Genomic DNA, 20007 nt, shown 5'->3' on the forward strand with positions numbered 1-20007 from the left:
AGCTTGAATCTAGTCTAATGTGTTTAGAGTGATGACATACCTAGTGAGATTACCCTATAAAATATTATTTTTATAACCATTGATTTAATGCCAATATATTTTCATTAGTTACTATATTATTGTAGCATGTCTAGTAGTTTTGCATGACATGTTGAATTCCTCATGTGGCATCTTAATTTATCAAAAATATTAGTCATATCATTTCAAAGCACAATCTCTATTTCAAATTTTAATCTATGTTGCTTGTGTTAAAAAAAAAAAATCTAAATAAAAGAGGAACAATTTGGTTGCATAGGATGCATAAGATATTTTTTTGTTCCATGAGAATACATTATATGTAAAATATCTTTGGGCACATCACAAAGCCACACAATGGTTACACAGTGCTTTATGTCTTTTTGTTACAAGTAGATATGTCACATATTTTTTTTGTCTAAAATGAAAATATCTTGATTATGTCTAATGATTCATATGTGTTTTTTTTTTTAATCTTGAATTCATGCATCTTACAGAAATTAGTTATTTTTCATGTGTCAAATGCATCAAAAGTCTTTTACACACCTAACTGGATGCAACATGCAAATGGACATTGTGAGGCGGGCCTAATTGGTGGGGCAAGAGGGTCGGTCAACCCATGATGGATCCCTTGTTCTTGACCTAGACATCCATCTTCCCCAACCTAGAAAGTTTAGTCCAAGTGATGAGTGAAGTCAATGGTTAAGTTGGGTCCCTTGCTCTTAACCTATGATGTCCTTTGCTCCCAGCTAAGCGTGCATCTTGCAAGTCAAAGTGTTGCCATCTAATACGATTGCATCTCCAAGGCAGCAGCCACATGCTTCAACACCGTCAGAGAGTTCATGTTGTGTGGAATTGGGCAGATCCGTCCCTATTCCCGTAACCGCACGTTTACTGGCACGCATTATTGCCATCCACCGACACGGCACGTTGGAATCATGTGCTTCCTTCTCGTTGAAGAAGCACAATTCTTGTGTGTCCCTTCTCCGGTCGGCAATCCCCCCCGACGTGCGGTGCATGAGCTGCGCACCCGCCCAAGCTTCGTGTGCGCCGCCTCCTACGGCACGAATGGCGATGCGTCAACCCCGCGCCGATCACCTCCTGCTTTTTCTTTCCCGAGTAATTTGTGACCTAAAGAAAACTCCCTATATTTCTATATATATATATAGAGAGAGAGAGAGAGAGAGAGAGAGAGAGAGAGAGAGACAGTAGAAACCATGCACTAGCCCTCTGTTTTCACGCTTAATTAAGATCAAGTCAACGTTGCGTTTCCCAACGCACGGTGACAGGTGGCCTAATTACCAAGGGGTCAAAGTCAACCATTTTGGGGCATTAGTTTCGGACTCCTCTTCCCCTTTTTCTTTTCCCTATTCCAAAATATCATATTTATACATTTTTATGGATACCAAAACACTATATATATATGATTTTATAGTTAAAAGGTGCATCCTTGAAATCAGCACTTGTCAAAAGCTTCACTATGATTACTAGTGATTTATAAATACACAAAAAGAACTTGAACGACATATATTAATATCCTACCTATTTACTTTTTTAAATAATTTTATATGGATGAATTTTTTTTTTTTTATACATCTACCTTAATATTCTCATCTTGATAACATCTCAATGACATATTGTTTCTTAATAGCATCTATAAACCATGGCTAACCTGATAATTATATTATAAGGTAAAATTATTATTATTATTATTTTGCAAGTTGTAAGAGCACTGTAATTAATCTGCCAATGTGGAGCGAAGTGGCGATCCACCTTCCCTCCGCTCTCGGCCCAACTTGTACTTCCCATTCCCCCACTCTTGCTTGCCAAGTCCGGCGAGCCAGCACACCGTATTATTGTTTATTATTAGCATTATTTCCTATATATTGCCTCTCCCCTCGCCAGATCTAGAAGGCCACCACTCGTTCGACCAAATCACTGCATTTGCCACAATGTCGTCCTACGGATCCAACACCGGCGTCGACAAGAAAGAGGAGAACGGCAACGGGGAGGCGCCGCAGCCTCCGTCGCCGACCCAGATCGGGGGCGGGGTGGTGCCGCGCCCCGTGCCGGGAGAACAGCGTAAGGTGGCCCTAGTCACGGGCATCACCGGGCAGGATGGGTCGTACCTGACGGAGTTCCTGTTGGGGAAGGGGTACGAGGTGCACGGCCTCATCCGGCGGTCCTCCAACTTCAACACCGCCCGCCTGGAACATCTGTACGTCGACCCCCACAACGCCGCCAAGGCCCGCATGAAGCTCCACTACGCCGACCTCTCCGACGCCTCTTCCCTCCGCCGCTGGGTCGACGCCCTGCTCCCCGACGAGGTCTACAACCTCGCTGCCCAGTCCCACGTCGCCGTCTCTTTCGAGATCCCCGACTACACCGCCGACGTCGTCGGCACCGGCGCCCTCCGCCTGCTGGAGGCCGTCCGTTGCGCCCCCAAGCCCATCCGCTACTACCAGGCCGGTTCCTCCGAGATGTTCGGCTCCACGCCGCCGCCCCAGTCGGAGTCCTCCCTATTCCACCCCCGCTCCCCCTACGCCGCCGCCAAGGTCGCCGCCCACTGGTACACCGTCAACTACCGCGAGGCCTACGGCCTCTTCGCCTGCAACGGCATCCTCTTCAACCACGAGAGCCCCCGCCGCGGCGAGAACTTCGTCACCCGCAAGATCACCCGCGCCTTGGGCCGCATCCGCCTCGGTCTCCAGACCAAGGTCTACCTCGGCAACCTCTCGGCCGCCCGCGACTGGGGCTTCGCCGGCGACTACGTCGAGGCCATGTGGATGATGCTGCAGCAGGACGAGCCCGGGGACTACGTGGTGGCCACGGAGGAGTCCCACACCGTGGAGGAGTTCCTTCAGGCCGCCTTCGGCCACGTGGGCCTGGACTGGAAGGACCACGTCGTGATCGATCCCAAGTACTTCCGCCCCGCCGAGGTCGACAGCCTCAAGGGCGACTCCACCAAGGCTAGGAAGGCGCTGGGGTGGAAGCCCAAGGTCGGGTTCCAGGACCTGGTGAAGATGATGGTGGACCACGATCTGGAGATCGCCAAGAGGGAGAAGGTGCTGGTGGACGCCGGATACATCGACGCCCAGCAGCAGCCCTAGAAGAAGGTGGGAGTCCTAAAGCCTCCGCCCCCCTCGCTTCCTCCATCGTCCACATTACGATATAAATTTCTTAGTTTGCTTTAAGCTTCTGTTCTGCTGACTCAAAACTTGTTTCTTTCTACGCCTTAAACGAGTCACAGAATATTGTTATCTGATCAGATTCCCAATAAAATAAAATAAAAATGGATCTCAAATCTGCACATCATTACCTCAATCTTCCAAGGCTGGAAATGTTACTGCTTTTCAGCAATTATTTCTGATATGTTGGCAGCAGTCCATATTTTTCCTTCTGTGTGTTGGTTTCTTTTGGTCCTCAGAGTTGTGTTGCTCTTTTGATCCGCTTAATGTAAGTTGACATGAGGCATTACATTAGTTGATGTCTCTATCTTTCATCTCAAAATTAGATTACTAGTTTTGAGGATAATATCACAATTTTGAACAACAATTATAAGTGTTCTCACCAGAAAACTGCAATCTTTGAGCCTAGCTGATTGTGTTTCATCAAGATATACTCATGAAAGGAAGACAACAAAGCTGCACTAAAGATATAGATCGGCATTTCCTAAATATTTATGGCTGAAGCCAATTCGTAGTCTCCCCCCACAACACCAGATGATCAATGATTCATTGGTGGAAAATATAATATTCTTTTCCTCGTAAGAATATAACCACATGAACAGAGATAGTCTTGTACTTGTAAGAATATAACCACGCAACTTTTCATAAAAGTCTAGTCTAACTATCAAATGCATTCTTATTCTTGTAAATCAAATGACAAACAGTTCATCAAATATCTTATCCTCCTAAGAATATAACTACGTAACTCCTAAATATCAAATGATAAACAGTTCAAATGTATTACCATTGATCCTATCCTTGTAAGAATATAACCACATAACTCCTAAATATCAAATGACAAACAGTTTATCAAATGTGTTACGATTGATCCTATCCTTGTAAGAATATAACCACATAACACCTAAATATCAAATGACAAACAATCCATCAAATGTAATACCATTAATATAATTACATAACTCCTAAATATCAAATGACAAACAGTCGATCAAATGTATTATCATTGATCCTATTTTCGTAAGAATATAATCACATAACTCCTAAATATCAAGTGACAAACAGTCTATCAAATATGTCATCATTGATCCTATCAGCAAAGCAAACTCTTCAGCACAAAAGTGAATACGACATCTGGGGATATAGAAGATATATCCAGTACACGAGTCTCCTGCTAATACGACATCTGGGGAGGGTTAATATTACACAAAAAAATAAATATTATCATGATCGGTTCTTTTATCTAAGTTAAACTATTTTAGAATTACATTATCTTTCTCACTTAGGTAGAAGTATCCTTAAGCTAAACTGAAAGGGCAAGAAGAGTAACGAAACAATAAAAAGCACAATGTTCATAAGATGCTACTACTTCAAAGAATCCTTTTCATCAATCAGATCCACAAGGAGCTTATATAGCTTGCACAATACATATTAAACTCTTTGATAATTTTCACTGACTCGTTACTCTAGTTCAAGCCACTTTGGAGAAGGATTGAAGTGCATCATTAGTGGGCACCAACTTCCACTTCTGAAAGATAATAATTTGCATTGACACCAAAAATTCAGAAAGAAATCAATGCACAAAGACCTTCAGTGTTCCTTGCTCCTACCACCTCTTTAGAACTATTATCTAAGGTTGTAAAATTTGATTTCAAACAATAAGAAATATTAATGGCAAAAACATCAAAAGTACTTCAATAAAATCCTAAAGATTTAGAAGAGATGATAATTTTGTATGGTTAGCTACAAAATAGGAGCAAAGCAGATCCAAACCGACGACTTGAGGCATGCATGCACGTCGAATACCCCCTCACTATGCATATTATTAGACATCAAAGAATCGGATAGACAACTTGATTCGGAGATTAGTATTAGTTATTGTAGCACTTGCCTCAGCTAGCGGCGGCGGCGATGCGGCCGGTTCGGAGACCCTGGTGGGCTCTTCTCCGAGGGGCACCAACAGAGTCGTGAAGGGGTAGAGGGTAGCGTTGGCCGTCAGGTTGTTGGGATACATCAACAGGAACAATAACTCGGAATGAAACCGGCCGGCGATCGAGGAGAGATCGTCGCCCCAAGTGACTAGATACGTGAGCAGGTACTTGATGCCGCCGGCAACCTGGTCCTCGGTGGGGCACGCGCACCGGAGGGGGACTACAAACCTGACGCCGATGGAGATGTTGATGGGGTCGTAGGGATTCTGGGCGATGAGCGCCCGGCAGGTGGAAAGTCCCCGGTACGTGTTGTTGGCGACGGTAAAGTAGGTGTCACCGGGTTTCACGGTGTAGGAGACGTTGTGCTGGTAGTATAAGCCAGAGCACGAGCAGGTGGTGGGCACGAGGACCAGCTCGCCCTGGGGAACGGCCGAGGTCGTGTCTTCGATGCCGTTGATGGCGGCGACGCTGGCGGCATCGGCGCCGAGCAGGTCTGCAATCTCTTGCGGGGTCTGGTAGGCGTCCTGGGATCGGAAGGTGAGGTAGGAGGCGCAGGAGTGATGCGTCGCGCCATGGCAGGAATAGCCCAGATTGGAGGAGTCATTGGCGCCGAAGCAGTTCAACAGCTCGTTGCCCGTGTACGACTGCTGCTGGGCATGGCAGAAGAAGATCAACCGCAAGAAGAAGAGAGGTAGCAGATCAAGGGAGGATTTCGAGCACCTCGGCCTCGTCCTAGCCATTCTTCTGTCAATGTCTGATGCTTGAAGTCTGGCTCGACAGTTGAAATCTTCATTTGCATCCAAATAAAAGTAGAGGGTTAAGATGATCCGACACTCCACGTTTAACTTTCAACAAGCTCGTCTCTTTGACTGCGGTCGGTGTACGTTTCTCAGATGGACACGTCGGAATGTATGAATGGATGCAGATCTCATCATTTGCTAAGTGCATAGCAAGAAATCATATACTGCATGATTAAGAGGAACAAAAAAAAAAGGCTAATTTCCAATCAACAACAGATGGAGAGAATGAAGAACATGAAACTATCTATATTCAATCTGATGCCTTGCATAATTCACTCTCTTGTCGTCATACTATGAAAATGACAGAAATGGGAACTTTTGACTGTTGGGGCGAAATAGGCGACTATGAACATTGAATTCTTATATTCAACTTGATGCCAATTGCCAAAAGTTCAAGAGAAACGATGGGCAGATTACAAACCAACTGATGAAGGCTATGGCGATGGCAGTCTCAAAGCTTGTGCAGTGCTCATGTGAGCATATGCTGCCATTACCACGAAGCAGAATTGTAATGCCGGCAGATGCACAAGCAGCTGAAAATGTCAGTGTGGATATGATCTGCATGAGAAAATAATACATGACTAATCATAAAAAGGCAAAACAAAGGAGGAGCAAGTATTGTCCTCTGCCTGAATATTTACATGAAAACTCGTATGTAAATGATATTTGGTTTCAATAAGAGATTTCAAACTTGCTGAAGTCTAAAGTTATAAATGATTTGTGCTCACAGATGAACTAATTCATGCATACCCGATTTCCAGATAAGAGATTCTCAAAAGTACAATTTTGTTTCTGTGACACTGACAGTGGATTTATACGGTCAAATGTGTGACATGCACCCAGATACTTTTCTACATGAAAAAAGTCAACCCTAATTAAAATGAAAACATAAAGCTAACATGCATCCAGAACCTGAGCAATTTCCTTACCCCATCCCCAATGGTAAATATACACAGAGCTCGGGGATTCCGCAAGCAGCGTTTGACTAGAAGAGCATATATATCCAGAAAAGCTAATGAGATACTCCACAAGCTCTGCGTGATGGCTGCTGCAATCAGATAGCTGCAGAATATGGAACAAATTACTTCAAGAGATTAAGAATTGCAGTTCAGCAGACATGCCCATGCTAACTATCTTCAAGCAGCATCATAATTAAGCAATCAAAAGAGAGTCCCAAAGAAGTTGCAGGTCATAATTTCTTTAACTATGAGTTGTAGATCACACGTAATGCATACTGCTACCTGAGTTGTCTATCCAACAAGCATTCATCATTCAGTAGTCATGATTTTTTTCCAGACAACCACTAATTTGCAAATTAAGTGAAAAGAAAGACAGTAGAGTTGACAACAGGCATCATCAATCCTCGTAAAAGCAGCTGCAAGTTCAGCAGTGCATCAATTTTGTGAGATCAAGGACATAAGTAATCATGACACACATCGAAACCTCATATTAACTTGAAAGTGGCTGCTTTTGGAAATCTTTCCTGATCAAGCTTACGATTGATACGTAGCATACATACGTGGATGACAGCAATCTGTATTATGAATGGAGTACTCTAAACAAGGCATCTTATAGAGAAAATTCTTGGGTTTCAAATTATGAATATAAAAGCAAACTTTACAATCATCAAAGACTCAAAAAAGAAAAAGAGAGTCAAATAACATTATAGAGGTTAAAAAACTAATAAGGTAATTTGAAAACAGAACAACCAGTCGTTCATCATAACTCAGCAATACTAAGACTAATTTGGTCACCTGCAAATGGGCATCCTTACACTCATTACTGTTTACCTACATCTTTGTCCCAGCCTCATAGCTTCTGCTCTCAACAGGGTTACCATTTATCAGTCAGGCTAAATTATTGGAGACATGAACATTTAAGAAAAACAATGACAAGAAAATATTGCTGTGGTTCCTTAATTAGAAGGTTGCTAGGCATCATAAACCGGAAGAATATCTTTCCTAATGCCATATGAGGAGTTTTTGGGCTATCGAAACTATGAATAAATGGACAAGTTGAAATAAATACCAAAATACATCCATGCTACAAAGAATTGAAGAGGAAACACGGTTGAATAAACAAAGGAGTTACTTGGAGCATGATGATGCCTTGAACTTCCACTCTTTTTTTTATGATCTTATAGTAGTGACAAAAGGAATTCTAGTACCATAAGAACTCAGCATGAGACTGACGAGACATACTCAAATTATACTTCTTCAGAGCAACCTATCGCAATTTGGGACTTCTTATCTATGACAAGGTGTTTCTTACTAGTCACGACAAAATCAGAGGCACACTGATGCTTCTGACTTTGTTGTTGAAGTGATCCTGCTGCGAGAGGGGCATCTCAGTGACATATAAGAGTTAAACAGAATAAAATATCTTCCTTGTTAAAAGTTGTTTACTTACTTCATCTCTTAAACATATGCAATGAATTCAATCAATTAAACATCGCATCTCTTCTTGTCAGTTCTCTCTGTATAGGCCTGCCAGTACGTTGACAAAACCCATTTCTAGCTTTTGTTCACATAAAACATTGGAATTCAGCAGCACACCGTGTTTGATCCTAAGGTGTTATCATTTTCTTATTTTACATCATGCAACAAGAAAACATAATTTTAGGTCATATTTTCCTCAGTCAAGTACAAATCTATTAGTTGATTCCTTTTTAGACGGGCAGTACCAAAGATTACATAATTAAGGAAGAAAAGTATTCAGCAACAAATAAGAAGCCCACAATAACCAGGCAAGAAATAAACTCCAACATTGTCATAAAAATTACTCTGAATCGAAAAAGAAGTATAAATCCATGACGTCAAGTTACCAGAAGACAGTGACGAATCCGAAATTGCTGGTGGATTCCATGACGCCAAGCGCAGCGACCGCTAACCCAAACTGAGACAGACGCAGGGCGAGGCCGCCGGCCGTCCCCGGCATGCCATGGATATCCTTCATCCTCAACCTCGGCGGGTTCTCGGCAGCATTTACGGGAGACGGCGCCTCCACGGGTTGCACCGCCGGCCTGCTCACGAACATCTCTGTCACGCCAACTCCCAGATCATCAGCAGCCAAGCTAACAACAAAGCATCAAGGAAGAACTTCTCGGCAGAATCGGAGCTGCGAGGATCGGGATCGCTTAGGGGATTAGTTTCTGGTGAGGAGAACGTGATCGGGAGAGAGAAAAAGACCATCACCCACCGCGGATTCCCAAAACGGGATCGATCGCTTGATGAGAGGGGAGAAAAGGAAGGTGAGTTTGGAAGACGACAAGACGAGGGAAACCCAAAAGAAGGCAAGACGACTAATATATGATGGAAATTAGGGTCTATAATTAAAATTATAAATAGTTATGTAATTACGATAATACCGAAAGAGTGGGTATGGGTTTGTTTTCTTTGAAAAGAAAATGCTACATTAAGTAGAAAGGGTTAAAAATGGGGGCTTCGGAGACATAACTAAAAATACTGATAAAGATATTTAGTCTCACATTGATTAAAGAGTAAAAAAATTAATAATTTATAAGTCTATTGAATTATTATTACCCTCATAAGCAGGAGCTAATAAGTTTTGAAAGTGTAAAATCATACGAGTATGACCAATGTCCAAAGCGGATAATTTCTCATGGGTCTATATATACTAATGATGGATTGATCAGATGTTGACTTATTAGATTGGTACTAGAATGAGAGCTTTTAGTCCTTGGCTCTCTTATCGGAGAAAGCATTGATAATGGCATATAATCTCATAATGTTGAAGGAGTAGGGGAGCTAAGAATTTATAAACCCTTAAAAATATTTTTTTTAGATTTTATAAGTTTTGAAATGATAAAAATGAGATTCGTCACGAGGTTACATGCCGATCCAAAATATATATTTGCTGTGAGAGTAGCATACATATATGTAATTGAGGAGTCTAATGAGTTTTTGGGAGCAAGACAAGTGCTCTTGAATGTTAAAGAGACAGTGACGAAGCTGAAATCGTTGGTGGATTTCATGACGGCAAGCGCAGCGACCGCTCATCTTGATTCGTCTTGTAGGATCAATAAAGCAGGTTGCCGCGATCAATACACGCTCCCACTTCTGGTGATTCCTCTTCACCACTCTCTCCTCGTTAGTTCTTGTTGCCTGAGAAGAGTAGTCATGGTCACCTCTCCTTCTCTCTTTGGTTGCTCCTCTCCTGCCACAACTCGGCCAGCATGGAATAGGAGAATAGGGTTAGTGATGAGGGTAATAATAATGATGGGACATGAACTAACGTCACCTGCTCCCAGCCTAGGTCATGCAGATCGAGGAGTTACGGGGGTTGCGTGCCTCGATCTGACCTGACAGCACCTGGTTGAAGCAGACCAAAACGTCGATCGAGGCACATCGTCATCTTGCAGGAGTCCGGTCCTTCATGCAACTCTAATGTCGGTGTCAGACGTTATCCAAAGTAAGACCCTGCTCCCTGCAAACGAGCACATCAGGAAACGATGACCTTCCCTATAAAAACCCTCGTGTTCGGAATGAAGAGGGATCAAATAAGGAAAACCCCCTGAGATTATCGACTGACTTGATCGTCGAAGGGGTCGGGCCAAACTCTCTCGACCCGACCTGTGCGTAGGGACGAAGACAGAGTGCCTCCCACCGAACGTCCTGGCGAGGGGTCCCCTCCCGGAGAAAACAGTGACCTCGTCGCAATCGGACCACCGTGGTCGACTACCTCGGTAGTCTCAAGGGTCGTTCAAGAAGATCTCCAATCATTCAGATCCGAACTCAACCGTATCGGCCCGAGGTCATGGCGTAAAAATGTTGACACTAACAGTTAAAATCACTATGAAGGACAAAGGAGGAGGAGGAGAAAAAAATATTGCTTTCACGTAGAATCTCTAATGATTCTGTTCTGCTGCGCATGTTCTTCACGGCTAGCAGATTTACTCTCATCCATGTACGTATGCTACTCTCACAGCAAGCACTTGTTCTTCATAGCCAGCAGTCGCACTCTCAACCCAAATCGCCCCTTCTCCCGAAACCCACGCATCTATGCTTCCCATTTTTCCTTCTCATCAGACGTACGCATGCGACGACACAAGAGCCCATGCCAAACATCGTGACCGTCACTCTCTCTCAAGAATTCTTTCATGTATATTCCTCTTTCACCCCCTCTCTAGATTTGCTTGAGAGAAATCCAGAGCACTCAATAGCATTTCTATACATCCTCTTCTCCATCAACAGTATTGCCGACAATGCAGAAGCGTTCTATCAAAGAAGTAGGCTTCAGAACAACGATGCAACATATATAGAATCAAGTTGAGTGACAACTTGTTTTTTCGATTCAGAAGCTTTAGAACAATATAGTCACTGATCACGGTTGACTCGCGATCTATAGATAGCTCACAGTGCATCAACTGCATTGCTGACAAGCTCTTAGCTCTCGAGAACACGTTTCTCTAGTGGGCAAAATCCAGGGCTGGCCATGAGCTTATCGATCACTAAGTGCCTTCTCTGGCACCGAGTCATCCAAGGTAGTACAGATGGATGATGAGAGTGACAGAAAGGATACTGAGAACGAGAACAGGTGCGGAAAAGAGTAGGAAGAAGAGATGAGAGCTAATAGCAAAGGAGAGTGCAGAGAGGATGTGGAGGAGAAGAATGAACAAGGCGGCAATTCCGATCATGGTTGTGATGGTTTGCTTCGCAATCGTAAGCTTCACCAACCGGTGCAGTGGCTATTGATAGTACGTGATTTCTCATGTATCCGAATCCAACACCAAAGCTAGTGCAGAATGAACCAAACAACAAGAGACTACTATTCTTATATATTAGACTAGTGCAAAAAAAGATAACTCCTTTTATTAATTTTTCTCTTATTTAGAGAGATTTTTGATACATGCATTATTATATTTTTATCTTTTTCCTATAAAAGGCACCTAAGTGTATAATTAATTATATACATGCATCATGGTATTTTCTTATATAGTGTCGGTTGGATAAAAGTACACTTAATTACACTTGTCTTTTTCGCATTTTTCTCTTGTTTTCAAACCCATTCAATTAAGTCGGTTTAATTAACCCAAAACTTATATCGCCAAATTATATAATATTAAAAAATAAATACTATTAATTTATCGATAATATAACAAAAAAATATAAAATAATTATATAATTTGATCTTAGAGATAAAATAGTATATTATAACAATGAGAAAATTATGAAAATAATAAAACCAATTATTTAATATAAAACACAATATGATATTATTATTTATATAAAAATAAAATCTAAAAATTCTTAAATTTTAAGAAACCTTGAACATGACTTATAAAGACCTAAATGATAATTTTTAATCATTTAAAATAAGTATTTTTACTTATTTTAATCATGAAATTTTTAATTTTTCGTTTTTAAATTTATTTTCTATTTAAGATGGTAATATTGAATCTCGGATTTTGATGATGAAATCAATTGATAAGTGTTTATGAATTGATCTGTGTTTTGAGTGACGCAGGATGCTTTGATCAGGATGAGACAATTAAAGTAGGAAGAACCATGTTGAGCCGGTGGAACATGTCAGAAGATTGGATGTCTAGCCGGAGGATCAGATGACGTATCGACATAAGGCTTCGGGCCATGGATTCGAGCATCGGGCTAAGAAGAGCGAAAATTGCATCAAGGATATCGGAGTTGCGGATGTCAACTGATCGATTAGGCAATAGGCCATAAGAGAGGACGATGCGTCGAAGAATCGGACGTGGCGTCGATGGACCAATGACATGCCGGACAATATGATTCATGCTTAGTAATAATTGTCTAGATCGAAGTATGTTTTTATATGTGTAGGATTAACTACAATAGCAAGGCATAAAACAAAATGAAGTCCCGGAGTTAAGAACACGATTTCATTGGGAGTTCGAGAGTTCGTCGGAAGTTCTATCGAAATTGACCGAAAAGTCCTGGAGCTTGCCAAAGAAGCTTGTCGGAACTCGCTAAGAAGATCATCATAAAGTCCAAGAGCTTGCCGGGAGTCCGCTGGAACATTGCCAAGAGATCGTCGGAAGTTCGTCGGAAGATCGCTGGAAGCTCATCGAAAGAAACCTAGACTTACAGACTTTGTTTAGCTTAGTAAATATCTTAAAATTCATAGTTAGCACATAATAGGGATTAGAATTGAGCCAACCTAATTAGGGGACAGTTGGGCCAAGTTTGGACTGTATTGGGCTAAGAGAAAGGCCCAAATAGTGACCAAACAAGTGAAACCATCGTGGCATAGTCTTCAAAACTGTGTCAGGCGGTGGTACCACCTATACTCAGTCTCCGAGACTATCTGGGTGATGGTACCACCAGTCTGGGCGGTGGTACCATCCAGTGTTAGGTTGTAGGTGATGGTACTGCCCAGTGCAGGTGGTGGTACCGCCCGTACCCTGAAATTTCAGGGGTTTAAATTTTGGGCTCCAAATTTGAATCTATTCAGGGCCTATAAATACCCCAGCAATTCCTGCATGGATAAGCAAGAAATATTGAGCAAAACCCTATGATTCTAAAGTTGTAAACCTTAGAAAGTTGAGTTCCATCCTCCCAAAGCTTAAAGAGAGTTCTAAGGGAGGTGTGAGAGATACCTTGTAAAAGAGGGTTGTAAAATGTTGTCTCGTAAACCTATGAAAAGGAGAAGAGGGGTGTATAAGGGTAGTCGATCTTCGCCCATTGAAAGAATACCGATAGTAGATGCTGATGGCCTCCACGAAAGAGGAATCAACGAAGTAGATGTAGGTTACGACGACTGAACCACTATAAAAATCTGGTTTGTGTTTCTCTTATGCAATTTACTTTACTGTAAACTACTTTACTTATTTTACATCCACTACGCTCTTCCATACGCTTTCAAAATTAATACTTTTATGAAATGATTTTTCGTTGGCAACGGATTTAATCGCAATGAAGTTTTGAACCGATATAATTTTTACCGCTATACTAATTTACCCGTATCTCTTAGTGTCGACTTTTTTCCTAATTGGTAAATCCAATGTTGGATTTTATTTCTTGCCTACTTACTGTACACTTCCTATATGTTACTGAATATGTTTCTTCCTTTTTATGATATCTTTGGTTCTTCTCGTTCAAAAAGGAATCAAATAATAGATTTCTTGGTGAAGTATTAGATAATAAAAAATACAGTTAAAAAATTCTGAAAATGAGTGCACTCTTCAAAAAAAATCTAAGATGTTTATATATATATATATATATATATATATATATATATATATATATATATATATATATATATATATATATATATATATATATATATATATATATATATATATGTATGTATACATATATATGTGTATATATATATATATATATATATATGTATGTATACATATATATGTGTATATATATATATGTATACATATATATATATATATATAAATATATGTATATGTATATATATACATATACATATATACATATACATACATATACATATACATATATATATAAATATATATATATATATATATATATATATATATATATATATATATATATTTAGTTTCAATATTTAGTTTGTATGCTGGATTTAGAGCGTTATTGTCTGTTATATGTTCGCTCTCACCCACTCAAAGTGTAATGGTATGATATGGTTCGTTCCAACCAGCTCTCCGTCCATTCCTCCCTCCCTCCGCCCCCTTCCTCGAACCCGATCCCTCTTCGTCGGTGCCCTAATCCTAATTTTCGCCCGAAGTTTTCGGACCTCCTGCTTCTCACCGGATATCGTCGATCCTCTTTCCGCTGCCCGCTCGTTGGCGGCGGTGGCAGCAGCGGCTCCTCATGGGACTCGAACGCCGAGTCCGTCCGTGCCGGAAGATTCAAGTTCCGAGATGGCGGCGCTGGAGGAGATGAGGGTGAGGGGGTTTCATGGAGGAGTGACAAGAGGCGGTGGTGGTCTGACGACTCCGATGAGCCCGATGAGGACTTCGAAGCGTTTGATGATGATCCTGTTGAGCAGGACCCTTGGGATAAGATTTGGATCTTTAAGGTATAATTTTTGACACACTTATTTCATCATGTCTTGGATTGGTTATTTAGGCGTGGAATTTGGTAATAAATTTTGGGAAAAAGTTGTTTGGTTGGATTATTTTTCTTTCTTTTGGCGATGTGGTTGTTTCTCTACTGTGCAATGATGGTGAAGTTGGTAGTCTCTGCTTTTGTAGTATCTGTAGCTTTTAGTTTTCCAACTAAACTCTTGTGAAAGTTACAGCTTTGATTTATGCTTGATGAATGGAAAATGAAGGTTATATTTTAAACAGGAAATATATATTATTAGCTTTGTCAATATGTGAGGCCATTATTAATGGGATTCCTCTAAAGGGATTATCTAAACCATGATTTGAGTTTCTTGGACCAACTCATGATATTTTTGTGTTTTAGATAATTTGTGATATGTGAAGTAGAACTTTGAAACTAGGGAACTAATCTGTTCAATATCATTCAATTTTAAGATATAAACATATAACAACTATTAAAGTCCATACGAGAAAAAACCTAAAATGATAAAATCAATAAATAGTAAATTAGAAAACCAAGAAGTTTATTGTTCTAATATATTTGACTCCCAATGTTTCTATTACAGACATAATTAACTATTCAGTCAATCATAGAGAAAAAAAAAGTGATACTATGACCTAAAGTCTTCCATGTTCAAGTCAAAATTAGACAAAGTTTTATTCTCTGTTTAATAATGTTTTGGTTTCATTTCCAGCTGATTCATTCTTTTAATTTCTTTCTGCACGAACCTTCTCTAACTTGTTTTGAGCATAATAACTTCTCTCTAACTTGTTTTGAGCATAATAACTTCTCATCAATCATCGCACCTCCAACTCATTGAATCATTGTCAACTAAACTTAAGTTTATTTTTTGTCGAAAGTGAAAAATATACTATATGGGAGCTAGTGTAGTTGCTTACAATATGATCACCTTGCCTGACATATGAAGGAGTCAAACTCTGGTGAGACTGTTCTGTTCTCTCGGTGTATATGTTCTTTTTAAAAGCTTGACTCTTTTGTTACCATCATATACGTTACCAAGTTCAGTTTGAACTTTGAACGACATTTTGATTATGCATTGGTATCTGCAGGTATTCAAGTCGTATGGCTATCTGCTACCGGCTATCATAGTTTCGATGCTTCTTGCAACAGGTCCAAAGGCTTTTTTAATGGCCTTGGCATTGCCTCTTGGACAGTCAGCAATATCTCTGGCAATCGACAAGGTCTGGGGAAAGGTACCTGGAGGGCAACAAACCAGCCGCAAGTCCAAGAAGAAGTCTTTCACAAGATCTGATGGGGGCTATAAAAGACAGTGGCAGGACCGAAGCAGCTACAACAGCCCGGGAAGGCATGACTATCAGTCATGGGTATCTATGGATCCCGGTGTTGATGACAAGGCGAAAACTTCTGAACCCAGTTTGGGGGGATGGGATGACCTGGATCGGCAGGGAGGAAGCACCAGTGGTCGTGCAAGACAACAACCATCGACCCCAAGGAGTTCACCCGAGTCTGAGCTGGTGAAGAAGGGGAAGTTGTCCAAGAGGGGAAGATACAAGGGTGCACCACTGTTCCTGCGACTGCTGATTGCAGTTTTCCCATTCTTGGGTTCGTGGACTAGGATGTTGTGGTGAGAAGCGTGATCAGTAGGATACAGGTAAAAAGATCTCGTTTTGACATCAATGGGGTGCATAACAAGCAAGTCCGATTCAATGTGGAATTCCAAAATATGAAGTGTTGGTCAAAATTATTTTCTGAAGCAGCCCAGGATGATCGCATCGGGAGGATAATACGATACAGGAATTTGCACGTTAGTGAAGAATCAGAATAATGCATGATATTGCTGAACTACAGGCAAATGCCCGATGAGATTTCATCTCTAAAAAGCCTGTCTGAGACTTGGACACTATCATTTATATTGACAAGTGAATCATATCTGTTGCATTTGAATCCTTTTCAAGTATTATGTACACAAATTGCAATGTATATTACATGAGCAATATCTTAATGATGGCAAGGTGGCTTTTGTGTTCCTATTCTTGAGCACCTGACAAAAATAGTCTGTTGTCGAAAGAACGATATATGCTACAATTGAACCAAACGTGAATGACAAAACAAATGTGGCTTTTGTTTCTGAGAAAGAGGATGTCTGTCAATCCAGCATATTTCCAATAGACTTTTTCATACACCTCAGGTAATATGACATTCAAAAAATTAGATGAGCAATATTTTTTATCTCATCAGACAAAATATACAAGCAGACCGAACAATGTCTTTCCTTTTTATCAATGTACTTTCCTACAAATCAGTTGATCAGTGTCATACCAACCATACAGAAATTTTCCTATTCCTAATTTGATCTAAAAATTTGTAATCTTTAGCGAGCAACTAAATTGGGATTAGAGCAAAACCGAACAGCAATAATCTTCGTTATCACTGATGCATTACGAAGAATAAACAAAATCAAATAGCAGGGATGCTTAAATTTTACAGCACATATATTCACAAATTAATTGGTCGTTTCGATATAACAACAGAATTAGAGTATGCTGTATAACAACAATTTACTTTGACTTTCAGGTGAAAGAATTTGAAGTTCCAGAAAACTAGCTGGTTGGCTTCAGGAGATGACAAACACCCTCAGCTCCCCTCTGTCTCCGCGAGTGATACGAGTATCACTATCAAGGTATGTGACTTCGAATTCGCCACTTCCCGTGTTGGAAGGAGGTCGCAGTGCATCGGGAAGTTGAGGAACTTCAAGAGGTGGAAGTTGTGAGTAGCTCCCCCTTGGCTTAACAGTAGTTTTTATGAATGTTATTTTTATTTTAGAAGTTCCTGCACAAATGATGGAACAATTTTTGGTACCAGTAGATTCCAAGTAAATAGAAGTGCTTTCCATAACTCTGTACTTGCTATGTACCAATTCCAAAATATCAATAAGCACTGAATTCCAAGGTTATAAAAGAGCAAATCATTTTTCATTATTCCCCTGACGTACCTGTGAATCAGTACGGTCCAAAAATGGACTTAAGAAAAAAATAAGAAATTATTTGAACATTAACACTAAGACAAGTAGGTAGAAATTGGTTGGATAAACTTACCAATAAGTTCGAATTTATGAGCTAATATAGCAGTAGCCTCTAGTTGTGGAAGTGGCCATGGTGTACCAAACTGAAGCTCCACTATATTATCAAAATCTTTGCTAAGGATATCGATCCGTTGGAAAACCTGTATGGAAATTTACATAGCTCGTGATGATCTTCGTCTACACAAAATATCCAAGCTATAATGATTTCAAATTGTGTGCCAGAAGCTAATTTCATCCATACAAGCTTCTTTATTAACATACCTGTCCAAGAGTTATTGGGAGTAGCCTGCCCGTCGGAGGTCCAGGACGGCTGCCACCTAGCGCGCGAGAAGAGAATGCACTGCTATAAATTAATTTCCATTGGCCCTGAAGTTTGTCCTGGTGTTTTGTAAGATCAACTATGCCTCCTACAGCCTCAAGCTCCTTGGCTGCAGATTCTGCCCTTCTTAGATCTTCTTCATTAGCTGCAAGGCCTCTGTTCAGCCCAGAAACAACATTCTGCATCCAATTTATGTATAAAAGAAAGCTTATTATATAACAACTAAACAAAAACCGATCATGGACCAAACAGTTCAACATATACAAGACCAAAAAGTGTTTTGAGGTATATAGTAGCTGTCCAGCTAACTTTGAGGTGCGAATTAAAACCTTGTTGCTGCTTCTTTGGTTTTAGAGAAAAAATTGAACTTGCTTTGTATAAGACACAAGTGCAAGCACACTTTGCAGTCAGAGTGGTCGTGCAACGCCATCCAATGGTTGATATCAAAAAATGCAAACCTCGAGATCTTTTGTTCATCACAGAAGAGTCAGAACAGAAAATACTTTGAGCCTCGGAAGAGATAACTTTCCAAAAATTAGGTTGAAAATTGAAGCTTGTAGATCAATTGAAGGTGGGAATCAATCTATTAAGAAAGATCTTGAAGAATACTAGGTTGAGGAATTATACACACAGAGGTATTAGTTCATTACAGAAACACAGATGTACAGTGCTACAAATCCTAATTAAAGTTAAAACCTTGAACAATACATAATCAAAGCAGATGGTAGACAAAACAAATACAAAAAGAGAGATGATTTAATCTATAACACAAAAGATTGTTCTTTCAATGGAGAAAATATAATCTGATAATAATTCACCACACAAACAGAGACGTTCAGAACTGCAGACAACTTCAAACCACAGCCACCACACCAAAGTGGCAGAACATAGATGAGAACAAGAATCTAGCAAACAGGAAAAGCAAGTTCATTTATCGAAAAGGGAAAACACTAGAAGAAAACACACATCAATCAATAAGGAAAAGGAGGATGATGGAGGGAAGAGGGGGGAGATCTACTCACGAGCAATTTCAGCTTCAAGGGAGCGATGACATCGTGAGACTCTTGGAACCCGGGCGACGGGTCGAACACAGGGGACTTATCCAGCACAGCTGCTGCTGCCGGAAGGAAGAACTTCCTCCTGTGACTCGATTTTCGCAGATTTCCTATCGACGGGAAAATCAAGCGATGACGAGAAGAAGAATATGATGCAGCAGCAGCAGAGGACGGAGAGAGAAGCGATGATGCAGGCGGAAGGAGAAGCGAAGCCATGACTTCCTGGCGAAAAGTCCCAATCCGAGAGGAAACTTATAACCTTTGGGGGCGAAAGTACACCAATTGGCAGAAACACCCCTATCAATTTAGATATTATCAAAGCAAGCTAGATTGAGGTTATGAAGAACTTATACATGCAAATTGAGTAATTTTGAATCTAATTAGGGATAAATATGAAAAAGACCTCGATAAGGGTGATGGAAAAGGGGCGGCAAATTCGTGGCCATCCGATGACGTGCTGACACCTGTGCGTCGAAGCGTCGGGACTTGGATTTGTGGCCAGGATTGAGAGTTGGGAGGCCTCCACATGATGTTAGATTTTAGTGATATATATAAATATATATATATATATATCCTTTTTCTTTTCGTACGGGG

At 40.6% G+C, this 20007-nt stretch overlaps 4 protein-coding genes across 8 annotated transcripts; 2 read left to right on the forward strand and 2 right to left on the reverse strand.

Annotated features, from left to right (window-relative positions):
- Positions 1 to 1908: 1908 nt before the first annotated feature.
- Positions 1909 to 3330, forward strand: LOC135625275 (GDP-mannose 4,6 dehydratase 1-like). The gene has a single exon (XM_065129833.1). It carries the CDS (start codon positions 1968 to 1970, stop codon positions 3123 to 3125), a length of 1158 nt encoding a protein of 385 aa, XP_064985905.1. The 5' UTR covers positions 1909 to 1967; the 3' UTR covers positions 3126 to 3330.
- A 1563-nt stretch (positions 3331 to 4893) lies between these two features.
- LOC135582312 (CASP-like protein 5A1) lies at positions 4894 to 9197 on the reverse strand. Of its 5 annotated transcripts, XR_010492200.1 has the most exons (5): positions 8756 to 9188; positions 6861 to 6993; positions 6353 to 6489; positions 5852 to 6095; positions 4894 to 5778 (listed from the first exon to the last, which is right to left on the reverse strand). XR_010492200.1 is itself a non-coding variant. In XM_065131045.1 (4 exons), the coding sequence occupies exons 1-4, from the start codon at positions 8965 to 8967 to the stop codon at positions 6089 to 6091; spliced, it is 489 nt and encodes a 162-aa protein (XP_064987117.1). In that variant the 5' UTR covers positions 8968 to 9188; the 3' UTR covers positions 4894 to 6088. The 5 variants fall into 5 exon arrangements, 4 of the variants coding, with proteins under 4 accessions (XP_064987117.1, XP_064987114.1, XP_064987116.1 ...); XM_065131045.1 differs by having other exon boundaries at positions 4894 to 6095; XM_065131044.1 differs by lacking the exons at positions 4894 to 5778; positions 5852 to 6095 and having other exon boundaries at positions 6128 to 6489; positions 8756 to 9048; positions 9130 to 9197.
- A 5333-nt stretch (positions 9198 to 14530) lies between these two features.
- LOC104000440 (uncharacterized) lies at positions 14531 to 16985 on the forward strand. The gene is made up of 2 exons (XM_009422487.3): positions 14531 to 14946; positions 16046 to 16985. The coding sequence occupies exons 1-2, from the start codon at positions 14548 to 14550 to the stop codon at positions 16583 to 16585; spliced, it is 939 nt and encodes a 312-aa protein (XP_009420762.2). The 5' UTR covers positions 14531 to 14547; the 3' UTR covers positions 16586 to 16985.
- Positions 16986 to 17428: 443 nt separating this feature from the next.
- On the reverse strand, positions 17429 to 19650 carry LOC135624536 (plastid-lipid-associated protein 6, chloroplastic-like). Its single transcript, XM_065128253.1, has 4 exons — positions 19381 to 19650; positions 18301 to 18537; positions 18053 to 18179; positions 17429 to 17786 (listed from the first exon to the last, which is right to left on the reverse strand). The coding sequence occupies exons 1-4, from the start codon at positions 19627 to 19629 to the stop codon at positions 17572 to 17574; spliced, it is 828 nt and encodes a 275-aa protein (XP_064984325.1). The 5' UTR covers positions 19630 to 19650; the 3' UTR covers positions 17429 to 17571.
- Between the last annotated feature and the right edge of the window lie 357 nt (positions 19651 to 20007).

The sequence above is a fragment of the Musa acuminata genome, chromosome BXJ2-10, assembly GCF_036884655.1.
Source record: "Musa acuminata AAA Group cultivar baxijiao chromosome BXJ2-10, Cavendish_Baxijiao_AAA, whole genome shotgun sequence".
Classification (NCBI taxonomy): domain Eukaryota; kingdom Viridiplantae; phylum Streptophyta; class Magnoliopsida; order Zingiberales; family Musaceae; genus Musa; species Musa acuminata.